This window comes from Thamnophis sirtalis, unplaced genomic scaffold, assembly GCF_051295495.1.
Source record: "Thamnophis sirtalis isolate CommonGarterSnake01/CBP01778 unplaced genomic scaffold, rThaSir2_p1.2 scaffold_6, whole genome shotgun sequence".
NCBI lineage: Eukaryota > Metazoa > Chordata > Lepidosauria > Squamata > Natricidae > Thamnophis > Thamnophis sirtalis.
This window is the reverse complement of record NW_028261386.1, coordinates 110980719-110994315: the sequence shown is the minus strand read 5'-3', so window position 1 is coordinate 110994315 and position 13597 is coordinate 110980719. Positions and strand designations below refer to the sequence as shown.

The 13597-nt window shown below is 38.0% G+C and overlaps 1 protein-coding gene across 3 annotated transcripts in view; it reads right to left on the bottom strand.

The window, feature by feature from the left end:
- FBXL4 (F-box and leucine rich repeat protein 4) overlaps nt 1-10337 on the bottom strand; it is a 40644-nt gene extending 30307 nt beyond the window's left edge. Inside the window, exons 1-2 of one of the 3 annotated variants that reach the window (XM_087718726.1) lie at nt 9932-10337; nt 133-718 (exon numbers count right to left, since the gene is read on the bottom strand). In XM_087718726.1, the coding sequence (XP_087574852.1) occupies nt 133-641 (509 nt within the window). In that variant the 5' untranslated portion in view covers nt 642-718; nt 9932-10337. Of the gene's footprint in view, nt 1-132; nt 719-830; nt 1070-9931 lie in introns of those variants that run through there. The other 2 variants (XM_087718725.1, XM_087718727.1) reach the window with 2 other exon arrangements.
- Between the last annotated feature and the right edge of the window lie 3260 nt (nt 10338-13597).

Genomic DNA, 13597 nt, shown 5'->3' with positions numbered 1-13597 from the left:
AAGACGTTTTTGGGAGAGAGGAGGGTATGTAGAATTTTCTAAGTATGTAGAATTTTCTAAGAAAAATGTTACTTTAAATATTTGAACATACCACATCAAAGACAGACAGAGAATATTAATAAAATGAATTACCTTACTTCATTTGGCTGATTTTGTGAATAAGGACTTGCAGAACATGCCAAAATCCTAACCACAGCACCGGGATTATATGTTTCCAAAATATGTATGGCTGTAGGATATACTTGTTCCTCAAATGCAAGTTCTACATAGTCCTGACTTTGGAAACTGGGTGGGGTCCTCGTAAATGGTATTCGTGCACTAGGGCACATATCCCACCATTTTCCATAGGTCCTAAACACAGCGGTTTGTGTAAAATCACCTGAGCTAGGATACACATTAGGCGTTCCAGCCAAATTCCACATGGTATACGACATGCTATTTTCACTGCCATAATGGGAGCTGAAGTCCAACACTTCTTTGGCATACTGGACCAATTGAACATTGATAGGTAGGGATCTATTTGATTCTATGGCTCTCCTGTTGTTCATCAAATCTCCCCTTGTGGCTGTCCTGGCTCGGCGCCGAAGGCAAATATAGTAAAACATGCTCAGAACTGTTAACATAGGAAATGCTGGTGACATCCGGACAGGTAGTAAAATCCTCCTGAAAGTCAGTATCTTCAAGACTTCTTTGTGAGAAGTTTAAAATAGAAGAGATCCTGAATAAAAGACAAACAATTAATTGTCAATCTAAAACAGGCTCAAGAATTCAAGGAACCTTTAATTTATTTGAAGCAGATAAAAATGCAATGTAGGTAGTCCTCAACTTACAAAAGTTCATCCAATGACCAAGTTACAACAGCACTGAAAAAAACTGACTTATTGCTGTTTTTCACACTTATGACCTCTGCAGAATCTCCATGGTCACGTGATCAGATGCTTGGCAACTAGTTCAAATTTATGACTGTTGCAGTGTCCTAGGGTCATGTGATCATCTTTTGCAACCTTTTGACAAGCAAAGTTAAGGGGGAAGCCAGATTCACTTAACAACTGTGTTACTAACTTAACAACTACAGTGATTCATTTAACTAAAGATAATAAAGGTAATAAATAATATAGGAGCCGAGGTGGCGCAGTGGTTAGGGTGCAGTACTGCAGGCCACTTCAGCTGACTGTTATCTGCAGTTCAGCGGTTCAAATCTCACCGGCTCAAGGTTGGCTCAGCCTTCCATCCTTCTGAGGTGGGTAAAATGAGGACCCAGACTGTGGGGACAATTTGCTAAAAATCTGTAAACCGCTTAGAGAGGGCTGAAAGCCCTATGAAACGGTATATAAGTCTAATTAATAATAAAAATAAATTAATAAAATAAAATGGGGCAAAACTCAACAGTGTCTCATTTAGCAAGAGACATTTTGGGCTCAATTGTAGTTCTAAGTCAAGGACTACCTTGTACAACATAAAAACGGTTACTAAAATACCCGATCCGGAGTATCAGCATCTAATAAAAATGTTATATTAAAAATAAACATTGCTAATAAGACTTGATAATCAATTAGTTAATTATTAATTATATTTTATTCTGAGCCACTTTGGCTCAGCGGTTAAGGGACTGGGCTAGAAAACTGCGAGACTGTGAGTTTTAGTCCTGCAGAGTTCTAGTTAGGCACAAAGGCAGCTGGGTGACCTTAGGCTAGTTACCATATTCTCTCTCATCTTTAAGAAGGAGGCAACGGCAAACCACTTCCAACATATTTCCAAAAAACAAAACAAAAAAAACCCTCAGGAACTAGTTCAGGCAATTACCAAAGTCAAAGGCACTCTCCCCACCAAAAGATAATAATTGATTATAATATTTATGGTATCTTGTAACAACAATAAAACAAAACTTAATCTCAAACGAACTGAAGAATCAAAATGGAAATTAGGAAACAGGTCCTACAACTGGGCATAGTACAAAGTAACTGCTGCTGCGCTACAACATACATCCCACACTTTGTATGAACTAACAATTACTTTGGTCACAAGACTTGACAATAAATAGTACAAGAGCATGTGTGCCGAAATCACAAACACTTTTAGTAAGTAAAATTGTGCAAAGAGTATTAAAGAAGCAACATCCTTTAGAAGATCATACGGGTGCTTCAAAGACGGTCCTTGTTTGACTACTTGTACTGAACAGGCTAAGCCTTTTAGAGCAGATAGTTTCTTTAATACTTCAAACAGGGTTGCTTCACTTCCACTTACATGCTTTTTAAGAAATATAATTGTAGTGCTCTGCACAACTCCAATAATAAAAATCTGTTTGAGCCTTTTGGATTCAAATCCAGTAATACCTATTTCAAACAAATTCTTGATGGAAATAAACAAGTTCATTGCTCATAAATATGAAGGATATAATAAGTGAACCAAAATCTGAATACAGAAAAAATGAAAATATCCAGAGGTAAGCTGAGAAAACTTGAAAAAAAACCTATATTTCCCCCAAATTTCTAACTACTAGCAGACTTGTAAATTACTCATATGGCAAATTTGGCCTAATCCTTGAAAGGCAAGTCCTGTTCCATATAGTGTGTTTGTGTGTGTGTGTGTGTGTGTGTGTGTGTGAGAGAGAGAGAGAGAGAGAGAGAGAGAGAGGGAGAGGGAGAGAGAGAGAGAGAGATTGTAAAACTGAAAGAAAAAAATCCATAAATATCTCCATCTACTTATATGCCTACCTACTTACTCTCTCTCCCCCTACCTATCTACTGTATTTCTCTATTTCTCTCTCTCTATCCCTCTCCCTACCCATCTACCTACCTACTCTCTCTCTCTCTCTCCCTACCCATCTATTGTATTTCTCTCTATTTCTCTCTCTCTATCCCTCTACCTACCTACCTACCTACCTATCTACACTCTCCCTATCTACCTACCTATTGTATTTCTCTCCCTTTCTCTCCTTCTCTATCCCTTTATCTACTTACCTACTTTTTTTAAAAAATTGCTCTTCAAAACCTGGGTGCGTCTTATGCTCGGGTGCGTCTTATACTCCAAAAAATATGGTACTTGATTTTCATGCCTAAAATTGGACAGTCACTCTCTGCCAAACCTATTTGCCTCTCAAAGCTGTTATTATGGGGAAATAGAAGGCGGAAGTATTTGCTACCTTCTATTATTTATAAGAATAATAATGGTGGGATATAAATAAACAACAATTTAAAAACATAATATACTGTGCAATCATAATTTTATGTACTTTTTGCATATCAGTTTTAAAAAATTATTAACCATATAAAAAAATTATCATGAACATCTTTACATGTATGTACATGCATAGGCATGGTTTAAAAAGTCATTTTCACAAAATGACAAAAATGCAAGGTGCATGTTCAAAAAGGCTTACAAATGTGAGAATTAAATTAACCTTGGAAAATATATTTTTGTATAGATTTATGAACTCCCTCAGTTAACCTTTTTGGCTTTGCTCATAGCTTTTTATGTTCAATGGCAAAGAAAAGTAATGCTCATAACCTATTGGGAGTTTGCAAAGATGATGACAGAATACATCTTAAAATAGATGCAGGATTTTTGTAAGAGGCATTTACCAGAACATGAGCTATATTTTACTAAACATTGTCTGCATTTCAAAGACACTCTATTTATTGTCTCTAAAAATAAAGTCAAGATATGTTAATAATTCTCTTCATCATTTTGATATTAAAACATCTAAAGAACAGACAGTGCAATTCCATGCATGTCTGTGCAAAGAAATGTACAGGCAAAATTTTAGCCCTGTTCAAAGTAGTTAAAAGCAGAATTATTTTATTTTGGCAAGCCCAATTTTCTCTTTCTGCATTTTTTTAATTAGGAGTTATTTGAAAAGACAAATAGCCCCACATTGTTCTGATGTATCATTTCTTACCAACATCCACTCAAAAACAGGACTGAGATTCATCTATGCTTCAACAGTGTAATTTTCAGAATAAATTTAGAATTATTTTAAAAGAAACTGCATGATGATTTGACATTTGCACATCACGCTTAATAATGATGAAAGGATATTTCTTCAAGGAAATTTCAAAGAATCTTCCCAAATAACTATTTCCATTGTAATGTATGCTATTTATTCATTTATATATTTTCCCTTAAAATTTATTAGGGAGAAAAACAACTTACACTAACTAGTTTTGTCTAAATGCTAAATGCAGGCAAGGACTCATGCCAATCCAAGCCATTCCTGGCTTGGTTCCATTCAATCCCAAGCCTTGGTAAGGAACTGCTTCCTTTGACTCCTCTTCAACTCCTCCTCTCACCTATCTCCCACCATTCATTTCTAATCTTTTGGCCATTCTGGACAGTAGTGCTCTTCAGTTGTGGCAGTGCTGGGTCTGAAGTAGAGCCTATAGCAGTTTCAGCCAATCACACATACACACACACTGCAGTCTCTACTTCTGCCACAGCACTGCTGACACCAAGAACTGCCACCTCAAGCCCCATGCCCTGGCCAGCCACCCCAGCGTTACAAAACCCCTGCTTTTGGAAAGCTTCAGAGGCCTTCTGAAACCTCACAAGAAGGCTACCATTCTCAAAGTCATATGCACTATTCTTGTGATGAATCAGAAAGTCTTCACAAGCTTCTGAAGCATCACAAGAACATTGTGCGTAATATGCAGAATGGTAGGCATGGCTTTCTTTCAAAGTTTCATAAGACCTCAGAAGGCTTTCTGCGCTGAACACTGCACACTCCATGGGAGAGCGATGCAAGCAGCCATGGGAAGAAGGCCTGGTGTGGCCAGCAGCTACCTCCAATGGGCCAGGCCGGGTTGTAAGAGGAAGACGGTAAACGCCCAGCGGGCGCCCAGGGCCTGAAAACTGTAGGGCAATGGAGGCAGCTGGAGAGTTGAACTGTTGTTGCTGGCTGTAGCACACGGCTTGAAGCAGCACTGTTGGGTGATAGCATGGGGGGAATTGAAGTGCACTTGTGGTCGTAAATTCAGAAGGGCTGCCAAGCACCTGAATATTGATCACATGACTGTAGGGACACTGCATCAGCCATAACTTCAGAGATTGGGCATTAATACCATTCATTCAACACCGCCATAACTTCAAAAGGTCACTGAAAAAAATGGCTGTTAAGCGAAGACTACCTGAATTAGTAAAATGCAGAAATTAAACTTCAATAGGGAACAAAACCATTTATAAAAACTATTTTGAAATTATGACTCTCCAAGTTTAGGCTGTATTCACATCTAATGGCAAGGTAATTAGAAGGAAGTGTTAGCTTTACATCAACATTTGTCCCTGTGGAAATAAATAGCTACTCTTTAATACTTGACACAATAGAATATGGACTCTATAATTAATTTTAGACTGCTATGGATAAGTACTAAATAATTTAGAGAAAAGCTGCTACCCACAAATTTTCCTAGTTATACCTATTGTGTTGGTAATGTTTAACACTTTCAAAAAATAAAACATTAGGTTTCTTTTTAACCTGTCTAAGGAATTTTAAATAATGATCACTTTTTCTCCAAACTAAATATTTGTGAACTACAAACTGGCAAACTTAAAAGCTGTTCTGTTGCTTTGTTTGAAGATAAAAGTCCTAAAATCATTTCCCATTTCATTTCTTTCTCATCCACTCAAATTGCCTATCTAGCTGAAAAGTGAAAAAAGTTCTTTAAAGAAAGCTATTTTAGCTAATTTTTGTTGCTTAAGAATCTAAATTTAAATTCTAGGACTTAAGTAAATGTCCTCTGCCAGTGGTATTCACAACTGCTGAGTTTAGTACAGGGATATTTATTAGACTTTTGATAACATATGTTATAGTATTCATGTTGGGCACAAGCACATTATATAACTATATAGTTTTTATAAAGTTTTATCTTTTAATATTGTTAGCTTCCCAAAGTTATCATATGGTAAGATGGGCAGATAATAACTTTTACAAACAAACAAACCAACCACCTAGTACAGGGGTGTCAAACTCAAGGCCCAAGGGCTGGATCTGGCCCGCAGGGTTGCCCTGGAAACAGCGAAGGACTGGCCCACAATGCCTGTGCCAGTGAAAACGGAGCTCGGGAAGGCTACAAAGGGTTGCAGGTGGTGAGTGCAAGTGAAAATTGAATGCGCAAGGGCTGCAGGCGACCCTTCCAAGCTCCGTTTTCACTGGCGGAGGATGGTAGGAGGCCGTCACAGCAGAAAACAGAACTCGGTGCCCATTTTTGCTGGCAGAGCACTTGGGCCACCACAGCAATAAATTTAAAAAGCAAACAAACTAGGGATATATGAAACCAATTCAGTAAAGCCAGTTTAAAAAGAAATGTATAATGCTCCCAAAAGCATTAAGGAGGTATAACTAGTTCCAAAACTTTTGCTATATGTATGTATGATGTATGATTAACCTCTTCTCATATCCACATATAAATGGCTCCCCACAGAACTGAGGACAGCTGGGACAGTAAGGAACCCATGCCTGGCTCTGGGAGAAGCTTCTTTTGCTTCACCACTCACTGAAGAGACCTTACCATGGCAGCAAAAGGAGATAGTCCCATCATTAAAGCACATGGGAGAAAAAGATATGGCCTTTTGCCTGTCTAACACAGAACAGGAAGATTAGACTTCTCTACAGATGTGGCTACTGCTGCCTCTAATCACCATTTTGCATAGCAAGGAGGAAAGCAGGGAAGAACTGACAAAAGGAAAAAGACTGTAGCAGCAATTTCCACACTGAGTAAGAAAAAACAATGTTGTAAAATGCGAAATAACAAGATACCTAGTACCCCTTTGATCCCCCAAAATACAGATAAGACCATTTAAAACATAAAAAACGAGAGTTGGCTGACAACGTATCTATTTCTCTGGAAGAAGAGGAGCCCACAGAGAACGATGGAAAGGGCAGAGATCTAAGATTCTAATAATGTAGTGCCATTAATTAGAAACCAGTGTTTGTTCTGCGCATTCAACCTTCCCTAACACCGCAATAGCAAACTATAAGCATTCGTTATGAATTTGGATACTTGAATTTGGATGAACTTGTCCAGAAAACTCTGTGATTTAGTCTGAAATGTCTTATTTATTTTATCTCAAATGTTATATATTCTAGAAATTCACTGGATTGTTTTCAGGCTTTGTTTCTTAATAATATGTGTTTTTAATTTAGATCTATACTTTTCCATTTCTAGATACCACCTCAAGTATGTGGAACCACTTATTTTTATGACATTGCTTTACTTCTCAGCAGATTGATAGCTACTAAATCGAATTCTCATTTAGTGGAATCTTCAATGAAAACTTCCAATGTATCCTCCCTGTTAAAACAAAGCATTTTTCCCTCCCGGATGCTATTCTGTTGGTTTTCCATTGAATTTCTGTGGCTACCGAGCATATTTCATTTTCACAGAACTGTTTGCAATTTTTTATGGCACTTCACTACAATGACTGTGTTCTCATTTTCCTTGAGTATAATTTGGAAAATAAATACTGTACTTCTCCAAGCGTATATTCTTCTTTATATAGCAAAAGAATACAAAAAAAATAAAAATCCACCTGAATTGTCTTTTGGAAGATACAACAGTAATAGTAGTAACTATGAGTGAAACAAAAATTTAGAAATAATAAATGATAACTGTTCAATGCTGCATGGGTCACATATGTCAGACTGGAGTATAATTTACCTTAATAGGAGTTATTATGTTGGATTAAACTATCCAGAAATCAAATAGGAAAAGGTCTGAAACTCAAAGGAAATATATTTAGCCATATATACTTGCCAGGATAGGGAGTAAAAGGATTTAGTATACCAACAGAAACAATGTTTAAGTCAAACTACTCTACAGCATCAGAAACAGTAACCTTTCAAATGTATATTGAACAGTCACAAGGCAGTAAAAATAATAGTTCTATAATCAGACTAATTACTGACAAGACAAGGCACATTTGAAAGAAGCAGTCAGAGAGGAGTTATTAGATCCTATTAGCAACCAAACTATGAGTCTGGCAAGGAGCTTACAAAGACCTGGCACTCACTGAACATGCCACGTATTTATTACCACCAATAAAACCCATGTTTAAATTCTTTTTTTTTTCTTTTTTTAATTTTGTAAATCTGAAAATAGGGGAACAATGTGATATATTAAAATCTTAGACTAGATTAGAGGGCATCCAGGTTCAAGTACCCTTAATTACAGAAGCTCACTGAATGAAGTCACATAATCTAAGTCAGGGCTGTCAAACTCCCGCTGGATGCGTCATGCGCTGCCTATGCCCATGCCCATTTTAGCAAATGGGGGGAAAGTCCTGATACGTCACATGATGCCATCGTGAGTTTGACACCCCTGGTCTAAATCAACTAAAATGGTTGTTGGGAAGGGAACTTCAATATTAAATTAAATACTCCATGTTGAAGAAAGGGAAACTATAACTTATAGTATTTTTGGGAGTATAAGATGCACCAAGATTTTGAAGAGGCAAATTTAAAAAAAAGTTTTTGCACTCTGCAGACTTCCCAAAAACGGCCCTTTTTTGCAAAAACAGACCTGTTTTTGCTTTAAAAAATGGCATGCATAGCCTTTAGGCGGCTTATAGAGTGCTTCTGAGAGCTGGGGGGGGGGCAAAAACTAGTAAAAAGTGGCCCATGTTTCATTCATTTTTGCCCTCCCCAGCTCCCAGGAGCACTCTGGAAGCCTCCTAAAGGCTATACATGGCCATTTTTGCAAAGGGAGCAGGGTTTTGGGAGGCAAAAAATGCTGTATTCAATGTATAAGATGCACCCAGATTTTCACCCTTTTTTGAGGGAAAAGGGTGTGTCTTATACTTTGAAAAATATGGTACTTTCAAGAGTAAGAAAGGGGAATAGAAATATAAGTAGGAAAGTAAGAAAAAAGTGGAATCTTTTTTTGTGAAAAATAAACATAATTATAAATATTTTAAATAAACAGAACTTAGCAGGCAAAGGTAAATGAATACCTCTTCATTTTTATTTAATAAATAAACTTGTAGTTATATGGGCATTATTAGCATATGGGCATTAAAAGGAGTTTCAATTAAATATTGATGGCAATTAGCTAAATCTTAGAGTAGGCCAGAATGCGAGGTTGACACTGTTAGTCAAATCAACATTTTTCATGACATTCTGGCTTCAAGTGATATATGCCAGTCTTCCCTACTTTGCACAATAACAATCTCCGCTGCCATTCAGGTGGCCCAATGTAGATGATGTAAAACTGACCAATTTGCAATTGCATATAATAGTTGTCTCTGAAATAAATAAATTAATACTGGGAGCTGCTGCTTTAAGATTTGACCTGCCCCTATAGTCATTCTCTTTCAGACCTAGGAGGCAGGCAATGACATACCACTTTCCAAATTTTACCAGGAAAACTACAGAAACCTGTCCTGGTGGACACCCAAAAGACCAACCTGAAGAAACACACAAACCAAACTCCAACCAAGAAGGTTTAAAAGTTGTTCCCAGTTTCTCTTTGCAGCTACAATTGGTTCCCAGCTATAATTGACCACAATAAAATCTTGCTTTCATTTATCATTTTGAAGTGTTTTTAGTAGGTCTGCTTTTAGGCTAGGTTTTTTTTATTATTTTGCTGTGACTTACGTTGTAATTACTATATGTTTTATTATTTCCTCACTTGATTTCTTAAAACAACATTCAAATATCTTCAATAACTATTCTTGTAAGAGGAGCAGGGTGCACAGATAATTCACAAGGAAGTGTCAGAGTTCAAACGTCCTTAAGTAATATAGAGCAACAACACTTGCCCCCTCATTTAAAAAAAAAAATATGCAGAATGATTTGCTAAAGGAAGTACAGGATCTTTCTGAAAGTGATGTCACCATGACGGACCTATTTTATCTGGAAATGACGGCGACCCGAAGGTTGTTACTGATGCGGGGAGGGGGGGGGGAGACTGTCAAGGTGCAAGCACCCTGCTTCACACACCTGACAAGCACTTTGCTCGACTTCAACTTCAAGAGAATGCGAGCCAGGCAGGTGCTCAAAATAATAAAGCGATCCTCAAGCAAGAGCCGCAGGAAACTGCTCTGCCCGGGCAGCGTTGTTTACAAGAGGAGGCGAGTTGAGAGAGCGCGCGCACGCATACATACACGGAGAGGTGCTCACAAGCTGCAGCCACCGACCAGCGCGCGGCGGGCGATCACTCCCGCATACTAGCTACACCATTTCCTCCTTGCCTTTCTCGCCACCCCCCATCTCCGCGCCAATTTGCAGGACGCGCCATGGAATCGAGGCGGGGAGCGAGACTCAAGAGCCCGGGGCCTGCCTCAAGCACCGCGCGGCCCGGCCGAGACTTGTGCACGGCTTCTCTCGCGCGCGGAGGTTTCCCCGTTCCCCGCGATGATCGAAGGCGGAGCTTCGAACAGGAAGAAGCCGCTGTCTACGTGGCGTGGTTAATAAGGAAGAGCTGGGCGGGGAGAGAGGAACGAAGGGCTCTCCCAAAGGTGTTTTGTGGACAACTGGACTTTCTTGGTATTTTTTTTTCTTTTGAAGACGTTTCGCTTCTCATCCAAGAAGCTTTTTCAGCTCTGACAGGACATTGAGGAATGGAAGGATTTATATTGCTGGCAGGCACCTGGTCATTTGCATTCTTTTAAGAGGGTCGTTGAAGTACTTGGAGGTTGATCTGTGTCTTCAGGGTCACTTGAGTAGTGCCGTTAGTTCTTGCAGTTTGCAGGTGACACTGAGGACACAGATCAACCTCCAAGTGGTTCAACGACCCTCTAAAATGATTCAAATTATCAAGTGTCTGCAAGGAATATAAATCCTTCTATTCTCCAATGTCCTGTCAGAGCTGAAGAAGCTTCTTGGATGAGAAGCAAAACGTCTTCAAAAGAAAAAAAAACAAAGTCCAGTTGCCTCCTGATAAAGCACCTTTGGGACAACCATGATCCGGATGGGTGAGAAGCCATGATCTGGATGGTTGGGTTTTCTTTCTGCCTGGCGATTAGCGGGATAGATTGCAAGCCACATACTTTGATGGCAAAGGGCAGTAACCCTTATAAAAGAAATCTAGGCAAGTCACCAAGCAGCTACAGTGAAAGCACGAATGCATGCCCAAATGGAGCATGTATTACCAAAGATAAAGCAAAAGGGGTGAAAAACATAATAAAATTTAAAAAATAAATAGAAGATGTGAATAGCAATAGCAGTTAGATTTATATGCTTCTTCACAGTGCTTTATAGCCCTCTCTTAAGAGGTTTACAGAGTCAGCATATTGTCCCCAATAATCTGGGTCCTCAAGGGTTTTGTTTTGTTTTGTTTTTTGCTTTTTCACATTTGACAATATAGGTAGACAAAGACTTAACAACAGTTCATTTAATGACCATTCCAAGTTGCAGTGGCACTGAAAAAAGTGACTTATGACCTTTCTTCACACTCACAACCTTTGTAGCAGCCCCATGATCATGTGATCACAATTCAGATGCTTGGCACCTAGTTCAGGGTGTCAAACATGGCCTGAGTAGGTCACACCCACCCCGGCTCTGCAAGGGCAAAACTTCGATACATCACAATATGGGCTGAGATATAATGAGGTTTGACACCCCTGAACTAGTTCATACTTACGACCGTTTCTGTGTTTCAAGGTCATATGATCACCTTTTGTGACCTTTTGACAAGCAAAGTCAATGGCAAAGCCAGATTCACTTAACAACTGTGGCAAGAAAGGACATAAAATGGGGTAAATCTCATTAACAAATGGCTCACTTTACAACAGAAACTTTAGGCTTCATTATGGTCATAAATCGAGGGCTATCTGTATTTCTTTTTGGACATTATTTCAGACCAGAGATACGGAAATAAGAAATAGTAAGCCAAGGAAATTAAAGAGCTCAAAAATGAAACAGGGTAAACCTAGCTAACACCAGCACAACTTTCAACCATGTTCATAGAAAAACAAAGTCCACAGTTGCCTTTTGAAAAAGTACCTTTGGGACAATCATGACTGGATGACTGAGAATCTCCATAGATATGTCCATATATCAACACTGTTTCTGTATGTCTCTCCTTTGAAGTTGAAGCTCTTTTTGAAGATTTCCTCAATCCCATCTAACCAATATTATTGGATTTCTCCTTCCTCTTGACCCATTATGCTTCTTTCACAAAGAATAATTTTGTTTTATTCAGTTCTCATTCATTTCCTCTGTAACCAAATCACCTAAATGTACTTTTATATTGGCCACTCTCTTTTGTATTCACTCTGCATACGTTCAGTACCAATTCATTCTTAATTCCGAATTTTGACCATTTGTTACAGTTCTTCCCTTAATATATCATTATCTTTCCAATACATATTTCTAAAATATTGCTTCCATATTTTCCTCATTTCTGTTTCACCGCAAATCATTTCATAATTTTTAATTCCAATCACTATGTTAGAGTCCTCATGTTTAGTTCTCTTCCCTGACTTTCAAAACAATCTATTCCAATCAAGATCATTTCGCATTTTCTTTGCCTTTTAATCTGAACTGTTCCTTCTCTTTCACTATGTTCTTTTGCAATTATGTTTCTCCTTATATACATTATACAATATCATTTCTCATTTTTGTACCAATCATTCTCTTATATGCAATTTTCTCATCCACAGACTTTCACTTTATCATTCCAAGCATCAATTTTCACACTTTCTATCAGCATATCCTGCACAGTTTTCTGGCACCCTGCAACATAATTCTTTTTACTCTGTTCCAAGCAATGCACAAATCTTCATTCTTATCCAGTTTCCTTTTACCCCAGATCGTTCCTGACACTGCCAAATACAGTAAATGCTCTGTCCCACACAGAGAATTTCCCTACATGGTTATATTCTTATTGACTAATCATAAATAATTATTAAAAAGGCTTTTACATTTATATTCATCCCTGTCATGCAAATATGATGAATGTTTATGCTTATAACCGTATATTCAAACCAATTAACATTTTTATTTATAACTAGTCAACCACCACCAACATTAAAAAATAATAGTTAAAATCATGCAAAAGCAATAAAACCAACAAACAGCATAATTGATTTACATTTGCAGTAGAAACAACTCACAATTATGAAATCCTTAATCTATAATCTGATAGCTCTGTTGTCTATCTTTGCTACTAAGTCTAACAATAAAACTACTCTAAACCCACAGCCATTCCCATTATCTACCCACAATCACTTTCATCAATCCTCATTAAGTACCTTTTCAAGTCTTTCTTAAATACATTCTAGGATCTGTGAAGAATAAGGAGAGAAGAAAGCTATATAATCGGGATGCATATACATGAAAAGAAACAGGAAGCAACAGGAAGAAATGGAGCAAAGCTACGTCCTAGTGATTATGTTGGATAAATAGACTCATGCCAACATATTTGCTGGGGCAGGTACATTTGCTGGGGCGAGCTACAAGGCCTTCAGCATTAACACCAAGAGTTCAAATTGGGCCCTGGCTTTAATAAGACTTGGTATAAGGTACAGCAATAGGGGAAAAAAATGTCAAAAGTAAAGGTTCAAAACAATGCTTACTGCATATTTCTGGAAAAAGGTCAGTGAACAAAGAAAGAGAAACCAAATACAGGTAGTCCTTGACTTACAACAGTTCATTTAGTGACTG